Here is a 15,717-nt window from a genome sequence, read left to right as displayed (position 1 = left end):
TTTTTAATACCATTATTATACTGGTGGTACTATGTAGCTATGAGCTATATTACATAGAATCTCTGGGTAATTTAAAATAAGTATGACCTGACTATAACATATAACAAATGAACTTTGAAAAAGAGTTAAAAATGTCATCAAAGATGATAATGTATGATAGATAATGTGCAGTAGAAAATGAAAACAGAGTGGTCTTGGGTGAAAGGATATGTAGATAGCTTTTGTGTTACAGTAATATCCCTATGATATCAGGAGAAAATGATGGCCTCCAGCACAATTGGTCAAATCCTTGTAGTGAATTTATGAGGGCCATGTTTTGGAGTGGTAAAAGTACTTATTAGATGCTGTGGAAAGAAAAGACCTTAATCTTTCTTGTTTGTAGGACAGGGAAGTGGTGCAATGGGCCTAGAAACAAAAAGATCTGAATTCAGATCTTGTCTCAGACACTTAACAGTTATGTGACCCTGGGCAAGTCACTTAATATCTGTTAGCCACGGCTTCCTCATCTGTAAAATGAGGATAATAATAGCCCATACCTCCAGGATGGTTGTGAAGATAAGACAAGACGTTAATTGTAAAGCACTAAGAACAGTGTATGGCACATAGTGTTTTTTTTGTTTTTTTTGTTTTTTTTTTAATGAGGCAATTGGGGTTGTGACTTGCCTAAGGTCACACAGCTAGTAAGTGTTAAGTGTCTGAGGCCGGATTTGAACTCAGGTCCTCCTGAATCCAGGGCCGGTGCTCTATCCACTGCGCCACCTAGCTGCATAGTGTTTTATAAATGTTGGCTCCTATTATTGTATGTGCTGTTATGGACCCTATCAAACTGAACCCCAGATTGGCAATTCCAAATACTTATATGAAGGAATAAAAGAAGATAAAATAAGTAGGAACACAAAAGAGCTAATAAGAAAATGAAAAACAATGCAAATTGACTAAAAAATTTAGTCAAGGTTCCTTTTTTTTTTTTTAATTAAAGACAGTCATCAAATATACTTGAATAACTAAAGATTTCTTCAACTTTATCCTAGAAATTCTGAGTGAAGCCTTGTAAGAGAGTATACTAAGAACCCATTAGCTTAAGACTTAAATATAAACCTTAGGCATGATAAATCTTTCAGGAGATAAAATTCTGCTTGTGAAAATAGTTTCATCTGATCTTGAAGCAGACCTCAACTGTTCTACTACTACCTGTATAATGGTTAATTTAAATCAGTTTACAATTCAAGTAATAGACTAAGGGAAGGAGCCTCCTTAGCTTGGCCTCCTTGCCTCCTGTTTATAAGCTAATTTTATTATTGCTTCTCCTAAAAAATAATCATTTTTAACATAATTTCTTTTACTGTAAACTTCTTAAGAACAGAGACCCATGGGGCAGCTAGGTGGTGCAGTAGATAGAGCACAGGACCTGAGTTCAAATCTGGCCTCAGACACTTAACACTTACTAGCTGTGTGACCCTAGGCAAGTCACTTAACCCCAACTGCCTCACCAAAAAAAAGAATAGAGACCCATGTCTTACCTAATTTTGTGTTTCACTCAGGGGCCTATCACAATACCAGTTGCCTTTAGTCTTGACTCTTAATAAATATCAGTGTTCGGGGCATCTAGGTGGCGAAGTGGATAGAGCACCGATCCTGGATTCAGGAGGACCTGAGTTCAAATCCAGCCTCAAACACTTGACACTTACTAGCTGTGTGACCCTGAGCAAGTCACTTAAGCCTTATTGCCCCACCAAAAAAAAAAGGAAAAAATATATATCAGCATTTATTGAGGAAATTTATAATCCCATAACTAGATTATGACCATAAAGAAGAAACTATTTTCTACTGATTTTTGATTTTTTGGTCATCAGTAAGTGATTAAAAGTAGGAAATGTGTCTGGTTCATATTAGTAGCTGCTTATATTTGTATTAGCTTTTCATTAAAGCACTCTAATAAACATTATCTTGTGTGGTTTTCACAACCCAGTCAAAACTGCTTTTTCCAAAACCTCATAGAAAAATGTGAATTTGTCTCAGCTTCAAAAAGAATTCCTGGAAGAGCTCACAAAGGATTTTAGAAATCAAATAAGAGAGGTAGAGGAAAAATTGGGAAAAGAAATGATAGTGATCAAAGAAAAATCATGAAAAAAGTATAAACAGCGTGGTGGAGGCACCAAAAAAATACTGAAGGAAAAAACAGACTAGGATAAGTGCTAAAAGGGGCACTGAAAAACCAATGAATTAGAGCCTTAAAAAGCATAATTGGGAAAATTGTGCATACCCTTTGACTCAGCAATACTGCTATTAGGTCTTTATCCCAAAAAAGATCATAAAAAACTGAAAAGGATGGACATGTATAAAAATGTTGCTCTTTTTGTGGTGGCAAAAAATTGGAAATTAAGGGGATTCCCATCAATTGGGGAATGTCTAAACAAGTTGTGGTATATAAATGTTATGGAATACTATTGTACTTTAAGAAATTATAACCAGGCAGATTTCAGAAAAACCTGGAAAGATTTACATGAACTGATGCTGAGTGAGATGAGCAGAACCAGGAGAACATTGTACACAATATCAGCAACATTGTGTGATGATCACTTGTGATAGACTTAACTCTTCTCAGCAATACAACAATCCAAGATAATTTCAAAGGACTCATGATGAATGGAAAATGCTCTCCACGTCCAGAAAAAAAAGAACCGTGGAATCTGGATACAGATTGAACCATACTGTTTCTACTTTTTCTGTTGTTGTTGGTTTTTATTTTTTCGTTTTTTCGTTTTTCCCTTTTGTTCCAATTCTTCTTTCACAACATGACTAATGCTGAAATATGTTTAATGTGATTATACATATATAACCTATATCAGATTGCTTGATGTCTTGGGAAGGGAGGGAGGGAGAAAAATTTGGAACTAGAAATCTTATAAAAACAAATGTTGAAAACTATCTCTACATGTAACTAGAAAATAATAAAATACTTTTATGATTTTTTTAAAAAAGCAAAATTGGGTAAATGGAAAATGATCTACAGAAATTCACTGAGAAGAAGAACTTTTTGTTTTGTTTTTGCGGGGCAAGGAGGGTTAAGTGACTTGCCTAGGGTCACACAGGTAGTAAAAGTCAAGTGTCTGAGGCCAGATTTGAACTCAGGTCCTCCTGAATCCAGGGCCAGTGTACCACCTAGCTGCCCCAAGAAGAACTTCTTATAAAGGAGAATTGGCCAAATAGAAAAAGATATTTAAAAATGCACTGAAGGAAAAGAACTCCATAAAAAGTAGAATTGGCCTAATGGAAAAGGAAGTACAAATGCTTACAAGAAAATAATTCTTTAAAACATAGAATTGGACAAATGGAAGCTAATGATTCCATGAGACATCAAGAAGCAATAAAATAAAATCAAAAGAATGAAAAAATAGAAAATATTGCAAAATATCTTACTGGGAAAATAACTCACCTGGAAAACAGATCAAGGAGAAATAATTTAATAATTATTTGACTATCTGAAAGCCATGATTTAAAGAGTCTACCCATTCTGTTTCAAGAAATTATCAAGGAGGGGCAGCTAGGTGGTGCAGTAGATAGAGCGCCAGCCTTGGATTCAGGAGGACCTGAGTTCAAATCTGGCCTCAGACACTTGACACTTACTAGCTGTGTGACCCTGGGCAAGTCACTTAACCCCAATTGCCTCACCAAAAAAATTAATAATAATAAATTATGAAGGAAAACTGCCCTTATATCCAGATGGTAAACTAGAAATTAAAAGAATCTACCAGTCACCTCATGAAAGAGATCCCAAAGTGAAAACTTTCCAGAATATTATAACCAAATTCCAGAGCTCCTATGTCAAAGAGAAAATATTGCAAGTGGAGGGGTGGGGAACATTTCAAATGTTGTGGACCCACAGTCAGGGTAACTCAAGATTTAGCAGCTTCTCTATTAAAGGAGCAGAGTGCTTGGCATGTGATATTCCAGAGGGGAAGGAAGGTAGGATTATAACCAAGAATTATCTTACTGGGCAAAACTGAGCATAATCCTTCAGGGGGAAAATGGACATTCAATGGAACAGAGAACTTGTAAGCATTCCTAATAAAAAGACCAGACCTGAATAGAACATTTGAATTCCAAATAAAAGACTTGAGAAGTTTAAAAAGGTAAACAGGAAAGAGAAATCATCAGGAATTCAGTAAGGTTAAACTGTTTACATACCTATTACATGGGAAAATGATACTTGCAACTCCTAAGAACTTTATCATTAGGCCAGTTAGGAGCATACATAGATGACATGTGTGTGATTCAGTTGTGTTGGGATGATAACCTTAAAAAAAAAAAAACCAAAGGACTGCACTGGGAGGAAGGGGAAGGGAGAGGTAGAATGGAGTAAATTATCTCACAAAAAGCAGTGTGAGAATTTTTACAGTGGAGTAGAAGGTGGGGCAGGAGTTGGGGGACGTGGAGGAGGAAATGCTTAAACCTTAGTCTAATCATTGGGTATTACAGAAATCTATATTACTCTACAGAGAAGTAGGAGTGTAGGGGGACAAGAACAGAGAGGGCTGATAGAAGGGAGGGTAAATTGGGGAAGGTGATGGTCAGAAGTCAAACTCTTTTGAAGTCAATTGAGGGACAGGGAGAGAGAGACAGAGAAAAGGATAAATGGGGGGGAATAGGATGGAGGGAAATACATAGTAATCATAACTTTGAAAAAGTTTTTACACCAAGTTTCTATGATAAAGGACTCATTTCTCAAATATAGAAGCCATGTATGTGAATTGATTATGAGGATGATCTCTTTAAAAATATAAAATTACGGGGTGAGGAAAAGGGATGCACTGAGAAAAGGGGAAGAGAAAGGTGGAATAGAGCAAATTCTCTCACATAGAGAGTTTTTACAATGGAGGGGAATATGGGAGAAGTGGGCAGGAATCCTGCAATTGTCTCAAAGAGGGAGTAATTTATATAGTCATTTGGGTATAGAAATGTGTCTTACCCTACATGAAAATAAGAGGGGACGGGGATTGAGAGGGGGTTGATAGAAGGGAGGCAGAGTAGTTAGAAACAAAACTTCAGAGGATGAACAGCATTAAAGGAGAGTAGGATGAATGGGGGGGGAAAAGATGGAAGGAAATAACTGAAAAAAAATTATAGCAAGTATCGTTAAGGCCTCATTTCTCAAATACATAGAGAGAACTGAATCAATTTTATAAAAATAAGAGCCATTCTCCAACTGATAAATGGTCAAAAGATATGAACAGGCAGTTTTTATTAAGAATACTCAAAGCTATGAAAAATGGCTCTAAATCACTATTAATTAAATGCAAATTAAAATGCCTCTGATTGGCGAATGGGAAAGAAAAGGAAAATTACAAATGTTGGAGGGTATGTGGAGAAATTGAAACACTAATGCGCAATGTTGGTGGCATCGTGAGCTTATTCAACCATTCTGGAGAATAATACGGAACTATGCCGAAAAGGCTATAAAACTGCATACCCTTTGACTCAGCAGTACCACTACTAGATCTGTATCCCAAAGAGATAAGAAACAAAGCAGAAACAGATTTATATGTACAAAAATATTCATAACCAGTCTTCTAGTGTTGGCAAAGAATTGGACATTTGAGGGGATGCCCATCAATTGGTCAGTGGCCAAGTTATGGCATATGATTATGATGGAATACTATTGTGCTATTTTAAGAAATGATCAGCAGGATACTCTGAAAAACTTGAATATACTTACATGAAACGATGCTTAATTAAGTGAGCAAAACCAGGAGAACATTTTGTAATAACCAACTATGATAAACTCAACTCTTCTCAGCAATACAATGATCCATAACAATTCCAAAAGACTCGTGATTGAAAATGCTATTCACATCCAGAGAAAGAACTATGGAGTCTAAATGAAGATTCTTTTTTTTCCCCATTTTTAAAATTTCTCATGGTTTTCCCCCTTTGTTCTGATTCTTCTTTCACAACATGACTAATGTGGAAATAATGTTTAATATGATTATACATGTATAACCTATATCAGATTGCTTTCTGTCTTGGGGAGGAAGAAGTGAGAGAGGGAGAAAAATTTGGAAATCAAAATCTCAGAAAAACCTGGAAGGACTTAAACGAGCTTATGCAAAATGAAGTGAGCAGAACCAGGAGAACATTGTACACAGTAACAGCAATATTGTATGATAATCAACTGTGAATGACTCAGTTATTCTCAGCAATACAATGATCCAAGACAATTTTGAATGATTTCCAATGAAAAATGTTATCTACCTCCAAAGAAAGACTTGATGGAGTCTGAATTCAGATTAAAGCTTTTTTTTAAACTTCATTTGTTTGTGTTCTGTTTTCTTTCACAACATGATTGATATGTTTTGCATGACTGCACATGTATATAACCGATATCAAACTGCTTGCCCTTTCATTTGGAACTCTTAAAATTTTACAAAACCAATGTTTAAAATGTTTTTACATGTGATTGGGAAAATAAAATATTAAATATGACTTAAATAAAATGGAGCATGATCATGACCAAAAAATAAGGTAATGGTACTTCTGACTTTAAGATTCTGTGATTATATCACTTTGGTCATTTAAAAAATTTAAAAAACAAACAGTGAACAAGTGGGGAAAAGCCACACTTGTTTCATGTAGTTTGTGTTGCAGGCCTGGAACAGAGTTTTCCTCAGGGTCTTAGACAAACAAAACTTGTACCTTTTTATTTGTGTAAAAATTAAGCTTATTGATTCAACAAGCTTTGTCGTCTGTTTTTCTTGGTAACTTTCAGTTCTTTGGATGTTCAAATTGTAGTTGGAAAAAGGGCAAAGGAATGGTGGATGGGAGTACTTAAAGGGAAAAGAGCATTTACAGCAGAATCCTCTCTCCATCACGAAAATATATGGGGCCATTATTATCTCTTATCAATACAACAACGGACTTATTATGATCCTTAGTTCTCAAGAGAAGTGTAGATTAGTATGTTTAGTATATTAGGTATATACTAGGCCAAGAGAAAGTTAAATATTTCTTTAGGGATGTTTTTAAATGAAACTAAAGTATTTTTCTATTATGAGGGAGATGCATTCATTTCACAACTATTAAACATTCCCACTATATGTAAGGTAACTACATACGTGTTATACAAGGTAATTGAAACCTTGTTCTGAAGCCTTAATTGCCTGGAAAATTCTCTTAGTGGGAAACCTTGAGTCTTCAATAGAGCCATATAAATCAAGACCTTTTTCATTCAAAGCCTTAAAAAAAACAAAGGAGGAAAATAATTTCATCACCCAGTTTCATATTCTTGAGTATTTTTTAGAAGAGAACACATACAATATAGTGCCTTGAGTATAGTGCAGGTACTCAATACATGTTAGCTGGATCAAAGGGAAATTTTTCTGCCCCAATAGTAGGATAGTAACAATTGCTTTTAATTGATCCTATTTTGAGTAAACTGCTGTTTCAATTACATTTGAAATGTTATTGTGACTGATGTCTTAGGTAATAGGCACCTAAGTGGTACAATGGATAGAGTACTAACCTTGGAGTTAGATCTAGTCAGTCTGTGTCTGTCTCTGTCTGTCTGTCTGTCTGTCTGTCTGTCTGTCTCTCTCTCTCTCTCTCTCTCTCTCTCTCTCTCTCTCTGGTGTGTGTGTGTGTGTGTGTGTGTGTGTGTGTGTGTGTGTGTGTGTGTGTGTGTGTGTGTGTACGTACACTAGCTCTGTGACACTGGGCAATTCACTTAATCAACAGGTTAAATATGCCTTAGTTTTCTCAACTGTAAAATTGGGATAATTAAAGCACCTACCTCACAAGGTCGTTGTGAAAGTAATAATAATAATCTAATGAACTTGTATTATAAAGTACTTAGTACAGAGCTTGACATACATTAGGTGCCATATAAATGTCTAGGCCTGTCTCAACTCATTGTCATGCACTCTCCACCCCCCACCCCCTGCATGGTATTTCTGTTTGATACCATTTTTAGTCTAAGATCATTGTCATGTATGAGATATTAATTCCTAGTTTCTTGTCTTTTTTCAAGATTTTTATTGAAGGACGGTCAACTATGGCTTTGTGCTCCTCAGGCAAAACAAATTTGGAAATGTTTAGCTGAAAATGCAGTTTACCTTTGTGATCGTGAAGCCTGTTTTAAGTGGTATTCCAAATTGATGGGAGATGAACCAGACCTAGATCCTGACATTAATAAAGACTTCTTTGAAAATAATGTGCTGCAGCTCGATCCTTCCCTATTAACAGAAAATGGAATGAAATGTTTTGAGCGTTTCTTCAAAGCTGTGAACTGTCGAGAAGGGAAATTAGTAGCAAAAAGGCGAGCCTATATGATGGATGATTTGGAGTTAATCGGTTTAGATTACCTTTGGAGGGTAAGTACAGTATTGTAAGTGAATACAGAATTTTTAACATTTTTCATCTACCATAATATTTGCTAAACAGCTAAGAAAATAAAATATTGACAAGTATTTATGCCTAAATTTGTGCCTAAGCTATTTCATTGATTTTTGCTATATAGTATTCTTTGTGCCTGTAGTAATTTTTTATCCCCTCTAGATTCTCTGTTTATTATCGTAATTTGACAGGAATGCCAAAGTTGTTTTCCATTGCTTGGAGTTCTCCATTGTAGTGGCCAACTTATTAAGGTGTTTTGGAGTATTTAATGCTATATCCTGTTTAATGTTAACCATTCTGCACTCTTAAGAAAAATGTAGTACTTTGAACACACTTTATCATTAGCATTATACTTTTCTAGAAACTCAAGCAAATTAATACAGGTTTATTCAGTTAAAGTTTAATCTTCTCTAAGTTAGAAAGTGACTGTATGATGAAGAAAGATAGATAACACCCTCAAAATACTAAGTTGATCATGCCAAACTTGTATATGGTTTCTTATTTCCTCTTTCTTGATTGAGAGTTGATTTTGATTACTACCCAAACTGAACACTTGGCTATCAAGACATTGGTAATCACAAAAGTGAAGAGTAAAGATGAAAGCACCTTTTTTCTTAGTTAATATAGTTAAACAAATTGTGTCTTTTCTACATTTAAGTTTGTTTTAAATGATTTTCATTTTACATGATTAACTAAATGTTTTTTAAATTCAAGCATAGTCTAGTATACTACCTGCTTGTTAGAGACATTGTAGGTGGGATGTTGAGTTAAATAATTCTTTTTATCCTTTCTAGCCTTAAGACTTTATACTTCTGTGAATTTTAATCTGCCTAAATTTGACAGTACCTTAAAATCAACTTGCCTTTGATTATAAGAAATAACCACAAAAATCATGTAGATTTAAAATTTGATGAAAATATATTGTTTAGAATTTATTAACACATAAATATTTATGACTCCAGGTTGTGATTCAGGGAAATGATGACATTGCCAGCAGAGCAATTGACCTCCTTAAGGAGATCTATACTAACCTCGGACCAAGGTTGCAAGTTAATCAGGTGAGAATGTTTAGGAATTAAATATTGATACCGGGAAGATTTGTCAAAACTTTTACAATTAAGCTTTTTTTTTGAGTTCCTTTTATGAGTTCTTTTTTTTTCCATTTTAAACTTAAATACAAAGTGAGAAAAGGAAAAAAAAGAACATTGCTGTGTACATCGCAGAACATAGGACATGATTCGATATAAAACAATACATTTCCATTTCAAACTGTTTGCTTTTTTCCTATGTAATAAATACTACACATTGTTTTCAAAGCTACCCAGCTTTTTTGCGCTTCCTTCTAAGTTTTCAAGGTGGTTTTTTTTGGGGGTTTTGCTGTGTACTTTTTATTTTATTCTCTCCCCCCTAGAGAAGGCTACAATTAAATGTGAATATATATACATATACATACATATCTGTGTATGTATATCTACATACATATCCATATATACATATATGTAAGACCATACTATGCATATTTCTATTTATCAGTTCTTTCTCTACAGGTAGATAGCACCTTCTTTCATAGATCCAAATCTTTCCATGTTTTCCTAAATCAACCAGCTCATCATTTCTCATATCACAATAGTATTCCATCACAATCATCTACCACAGCTTGTTTATCCATTCCCCAATTGAAAGGCATCTATCATTTTAGCCAATCTGATAGGCATAAGATGGTATCTCAAAGTTGTTTTAATTTACATTTTTCTAATCAATAATGATTTAGGACATTTTATATATAGTTTTGATTTCTGCATTAAAAAATGGGGCAGCTAGGTGGTGCAGTGGATAGAGCATCGGCCCTAGAGTCAGGAGGACCTGAGCCCAAATCCAGCCTCAGATACCCAACACCCACTAGCCGTGTGACCCTAGGCAAGTTACCCAACCCCAAGTGCCTGACCCCCCCCCCCAAAAAAAAAAAACAGAAAGAAAAAGAAAACCTGTCTGTTCATATCCTTTGACTATTTATCAATGGGAGTATAATTTTTTTTTTTAAGCAGAGTGAAATGTACTGTATACAAAATGACAGCAATAGTGGGGGATGATCTGCTGGGAAGCATGTGGTTATTTTCAGCAAGGCAATGATCCAATATAACCCTGAAAGATTTATGAAGATTGCAGCCCATCTGCAGAGAAAGAACTGATAGTATCTGAAAACAGATGGAAACACATTTAAAAAAAATTTTTTTTCATTTCCTCTTTGGCAATTCCTTAATCTGAAGTTGTGGGGTTTTTGACTGTTTTCTCTCACAACTAGCTAATATGGAAATTTTTCCATGACTATTCATGTATAACTTATTTTGAATTGATTGAGTTCTTGTGGGTGAGGGGGGGAATGGAGGGGGGAAAAGAAGTTGGAACACAAAGTATATTAAAAATTGATGTTAAAATTTTGTTTTTACATATATTTTGGAAAATAAAATTCTATTCAGAATAAAAAAAAAACAATTAAGCTTTTTAAAAGCTTTTTTGCTTAGTCTTTATAAATTATACTTTATAAAGCAAGTCACTTAGCCACCTACTGCTCTCAGCCAGTAGTGTCAAACTCAAATAGAAATGTCTGCATGTTGACTTAGAAAACCACAAATTAACATTATCTGTGTTGTATTTTTATTTTTGTTAAATTTTTCCCAATTGTATTTTAATCTGGTTAGGAGTGTTTCCCATTAATTTGAAAACAGTTTAAGTAGAGTGTTCCCTATATAAATGCAATAATAGGTCTAATCTCTTATCTCTGTGGAAATATAAATTATTTCTAGTGTTTTAGTAAAGAGTTCTGTCCTATCTGCCAAGTTATTGGTCTGTGGAAGCCAAAAGAGTAGTATTAGATAAATTACCTAAATTAAGGAAGATTTACTGTATCTTCCTGCTGTGTTAAAATTTTACAGTTTTCTTACTTCTGATCATTTTACAGTGTTTAAGTCTTGGATTAAGAATTGGATTTGTAGCCAATTTTTGATGGCTATGAATGTCAACCTGTAAAAAAAAATAGTATATTGGAGCAGCTAGGTGGCACAGTAGATAAAGCACTGGCCCTGGATTCAGGAGGACCTGAGTTCAAATCTGGCCTCAGAAACTTGACACTAGCTGTGTGACTCTGGGCAAGTCACTTAACCCTCATTACCCATGAAATTAAAATTTTAAAAAAATAGTATATTAAGTGACTAAAGGAGAAAAACTTCGTCTAGATTGCAACATTTCTCAGTTTATCTGAAGCTTTACCAGAACCGTTTTTGTTTCAGCTAGTGTTGATTAGTTTTTAATTTAATAATTCATTTTTCTGATCAGTGGAACATACTGACCATACTTAAATCTTTGATAAATAAATGTTTTGTGATGCATCCAAATCATTAGTTGCCAGTTTTTAGTTTTCTGGGTATAAAAGTTGAGAGATAATAGAAATTAGGTGAGGTAATAATAATAATAATTAATCTGTACTGGCCCTAATACCTACCCTAAACGGTTTTTAAAGTAAATTTTTGGTGTCATTTTCCTGTCATTTCCCTCTAAGAAAAACTAAATATCTTTTTAAAATGAGATTTCTGTTTAGTAAGATATATAGGAAATAGCACTGACACAGGATTTAGGAGTTTTGGTTCTAACCCCTGATTTGCAGGCAATTCACTCTGTGACTTGAGGAAAATCATTTAGAAAAGTAGGTGGCAGAGTAGATAGAATATTGGACTTGGTCAAGAAAACGAGTTCAGATTCTATGTGAGCCTGGGCTAGTCACTTAACCTCTGCCTCGGTAAAATGGTGATGCAAGGATTTAGCTCAAAAGGTTTTTCCAGTGTCAAATGGGATAACATATGTAAAGCACTTTGTAACCTTAGAACTGTCATTTTAATGCTAGCTCTTTTTCCCCCCAAGCTTCATTTTCCTCAGTTGTAGAACTGAAGTATTTTTCAATTCTGACATTCCACAATTCTAAATAAATGCTATTTATTTAAGTTTCAAGTCAGCAGCTTTAACCAGGCAGATTTTGGCATTTTTCTTTAGGTAGTGATCCATGAAGACTTCATTCAATCCTGCTTTGATCGCTTGAAAGCCTCCTATGATACATTATGTGTTTTGGATGGTGACAAAGACAGTATTAATTGTGCACGACAAGAAGCAATACGAATGGTGCGAGTATTGACTGTTTTAAGGGAATATATCAATGAATGTGACAGTGATTATCATGAAGAAAGGACAATTCTACCTATGTCAAGGTTTGTGAGTACATATGAACTGTTAAAATTTTGTACTGATTATTTCTTTAAAAGTTTTTCAGTAGCTATCTTCAGAAAATTAAGCCAGAAAAAAAGTTAAATAACATAGTCTTTCATTTTATCCTTTTTTTTCTTTCCAGCTACTTTTGCTAAAATAATTACTATTTTATTGTAGCCTACCTAGTTAAGAGAAATATCATGTTTTCAAATTTAAAAGTTTTTCAAATTAGAGTAACTAGAGAAAATTAAAGCTCATTATCTGTTTCCGTCTTTGACACTTTTGGGGGGGGGAGAGGTAGGAAACCTTTTTTTTAATAATTTAATATTTTGGGGTTAGATTTGAAGTACCAAACTGTCTCCTTTCCTCCCCACCCCGCATTAGAAAAGGATATCAAACAGTATTACTTTTCTGTATTCAGTGTTCTCTTTGTTCTGCTTATTTCACTCTTCATTATTTCATGCAAGTTTTGCCATGTTTTTCTAAACTCAACCAGCTTATCATTTCTTATAGCACAATAGTATTCCATCACAATCATATACCACAATTTGTTTGGCCATTCCCCAATTGATGGGCATCCCCTCAACTTCCATTTCTTTGCCACTACAAAGAGAGCTGCTATAAATGTTTTAGAACATATGGGTTCTTTTCCATTTTCCCATATACACTTAGGAAACAGACCTAATGGTGGTATTGCTGGGTCAGAAGGTTTACACGGTTTTATAACTCTTTGGGCATAATTCCAGGTTGTTTTCCAAAATGATTGGATCAGTTTATAATTCCAACAACAGTATATTAGTGTCCCAGTTTTTCCACATCCCCTCCAACATTCGTATTTTTATTTGTCATTTTAGCCAGTTTGATAGGTCTAAGATTGTTTCTCATAGTTGTTTTCAGCATTTGCATTTTTCTAATCAGTAACGATTTAAAGCATTTCTTCATATAACTCTATCTAGTTTGGGATTCTTCATTGAAAAACTGCCTGTTCATATTCTTTGATCATTTATCAATTGGGAAATGACTCATTTTTATAAATTGAGTTCTCTCTATATTTGAGATATGAAACCTTTATCTGAGAAACTGTTTATAAATTTTTCCCCCAGTTTTCTACTTTCCTTTTACTCTTAGATGCATTGGTTTTATTTGTACAAAACCTTTTTAATGTAATCAGTTACTCATTTTAATGTCTCAGAGTGCTCTCTACCTAGTGTTTATTCATAAATTATTTTCCTGTCCGTAAGTCTGATAGGTAATTTGTTCCATGTTCTTCTGATTTTTCTTAATGATATCTCTCTTTTTGTCTAGGTCATGTATCCATTTTGACCTTAACTTGGTAAATAGTGTAAGATATTGGTCTCTACCCAATTTCTGAGACTGCTTTCCACTTTTCCCAACAATTTTTACCAAATAGTGAATTCTTATCCCAAAAGCTTAAATCTTTACATTTGTCATATACAAGGTTACCATAATCATTTATTACTGTGTATCCTCTATCGACTCTGTTCCACTGATCCGCCTTGTACTATAATTTAAGATCTGGTACTGCTAAGCCTCCTTCCTTTACATTTTTTTCATTAGTTTCTTTCATGACCCTTTTTTCTTCCAAATAAATTTTGTTATTATTTGTTCTAGCTTAATAAAATAATTTTTGGTAATTTAATTCAGATGGTATCAAATAAATAGATTAGTTTAGGTAGAATTGTCATAATTATTACATTGACTGTCCACCCATGAACAATAAATGTTTCTCCAATTATTTTAATCTGACTGTATTTGTATAAAAAGTGTTTTCTAATTATGTTCATGTGGTTCTGGGGTTCTGGCAGGTATACTCCCACTTATTTTATACTGTATATAGCTATTTTAAATAGGGTACCTCTTACTATCTTTCCTTGTTGGATTTTTCATAGAAGTGCTTAGGATTTATATGGATTTGTTTTATATCCTGCTACTTTGCTAAAATCATTGTTTCAGCTAACTTTTTAGTTGAATCTCTAGGATTTTCCAAGTATATCATCATATCATCTGCAAAGAGAGATAGTTTTATTATCTCATTGCCCATTCTGATTCCCTTAATGTCTTTTTCTTCTCTTATTGCTATTGCTATCATTTCTTATATAATATTGAATAATGGTGATAATGGGCATCTTTGTTTCACTCCTAATCTTATTGGGAAAGCTTCTAATTTATTCTCATGACAAATACTGCTTGCTGATAGTCCTAGATATTTCTTAATATTTTAAGGAAAAATTCATTTATACCTATGCTTTCAAGTCTTTTTAGTAGGAATGAGTGTTGTATTTTATCAAAATCTTTTTCTGCCTCTCATTTTATAATCATATGATTTTTGTTACTTTTGTTATTGATAGAATCAATTAGTTTTCCTTATATTAAACCATTCCTCCATTGGTGATATAAATTCAATTTGGTTACAGTGTATAATCTTTGTGATATATTGTTGTAGTCTCCTAATTAGTATTTGATTTAGGCTTTTTGCATTCATGTTCAGTAATGAAATTGGTCTATAATTTTCTTTCTCTGTTTTTGCTTTTTCTGGATTAGGCATCACCACTGTATTTGCTTCATAAGAGGAGTTTGATAGGGCTCTCCTTCTTTGCCTATTATTCCAAATTATTTAATATTAGCATTACTTGACCTTTAAATGTTTGGTAGATTGCGCTTGTAAATCTATCTGCTCTTGATGCTTTTTTCTTAGGAAACTCATTTATAGCCTGTTCCATTTCTTTTTCTAAAATAGGCTTATTTAGATATTCTGTTTCCTCTTCTGTTAATCTAAGCAATTTTAATTTTTGTAAGTATTCTTCCATTTCATTTAAATTGTTAAGTTTATTGTCGTATAAATAGGCAAAATTACTCCTAAAATTGCTTTGATTTCATCTTCATTATTGGTGTATTCACCTTTTTCATTTTTTATTTTAGTAATTTGGAACTTCTCCCTTTTAAAAAAAAAGTACTAACAAGTGGTTTATCCATTGTATTGGGATTTTTTCCTATAAAACTAACTTCTTGTTTTATTTATTCATTGTTTTTTCTTACATTCTGTTTTATTAATCT

At 33.7% G+C, this 15,717-nt stretch overlaps 1 protein-coding gene across 2 annotated transcripts in view; it reads left to right on the top strand.

Moving 5' to 3' along the window:
* The window catches only part of USP9X (ubiquitin specific peptidase 9 X-linked), a 182,732-nt gene that overhangs the window by 76,536 nt on the left and 90,479 nt on the right, over positions 1 to 15,717 (top strand). For both annotated transcript variants that reach the window (XM_043991999.1, XM_043991998.1), the window contains exons 15-17: positions 8,024 to 8,366; positions 9,351 to 9,446; positions 12,433 to 12,644. In XM_043991999.1, the coding sequence (XP_043847934.1) occupies positions 8,024 to 8,366; positions 9,351 to 9,446; positions 12,433 to 12,644 (651 nt within the window). The remainder of the gene's footprint in view (positions 1 to 8,023; positions 8,367 to 9,350; positions 9,447 to 12,432; positions 12,645 to 15,717) is intronic.

The sequence above is a fragment of the Dromiciops gliroides genome, chromosome 3 (genome assembly GCF_019393635.1).
Source record: "Dromiciops gliroides isolate mDroGli1 chromosome 3, mDroGli1.pri, whole genome shotgun sequence".
Classification (NCBI taxonomy): domain Eukaryota; kingdom Metazoa; phylum Chordata; class Mammalia; order Microbiotheria; family Microbiotheriidae; genus Dromiciops; species Dromiciops gliroides.
Note: the sequence above shows the minus strand (reverse complement) of the source record. Positions and strands in the feature narration are given on the sequence as shown.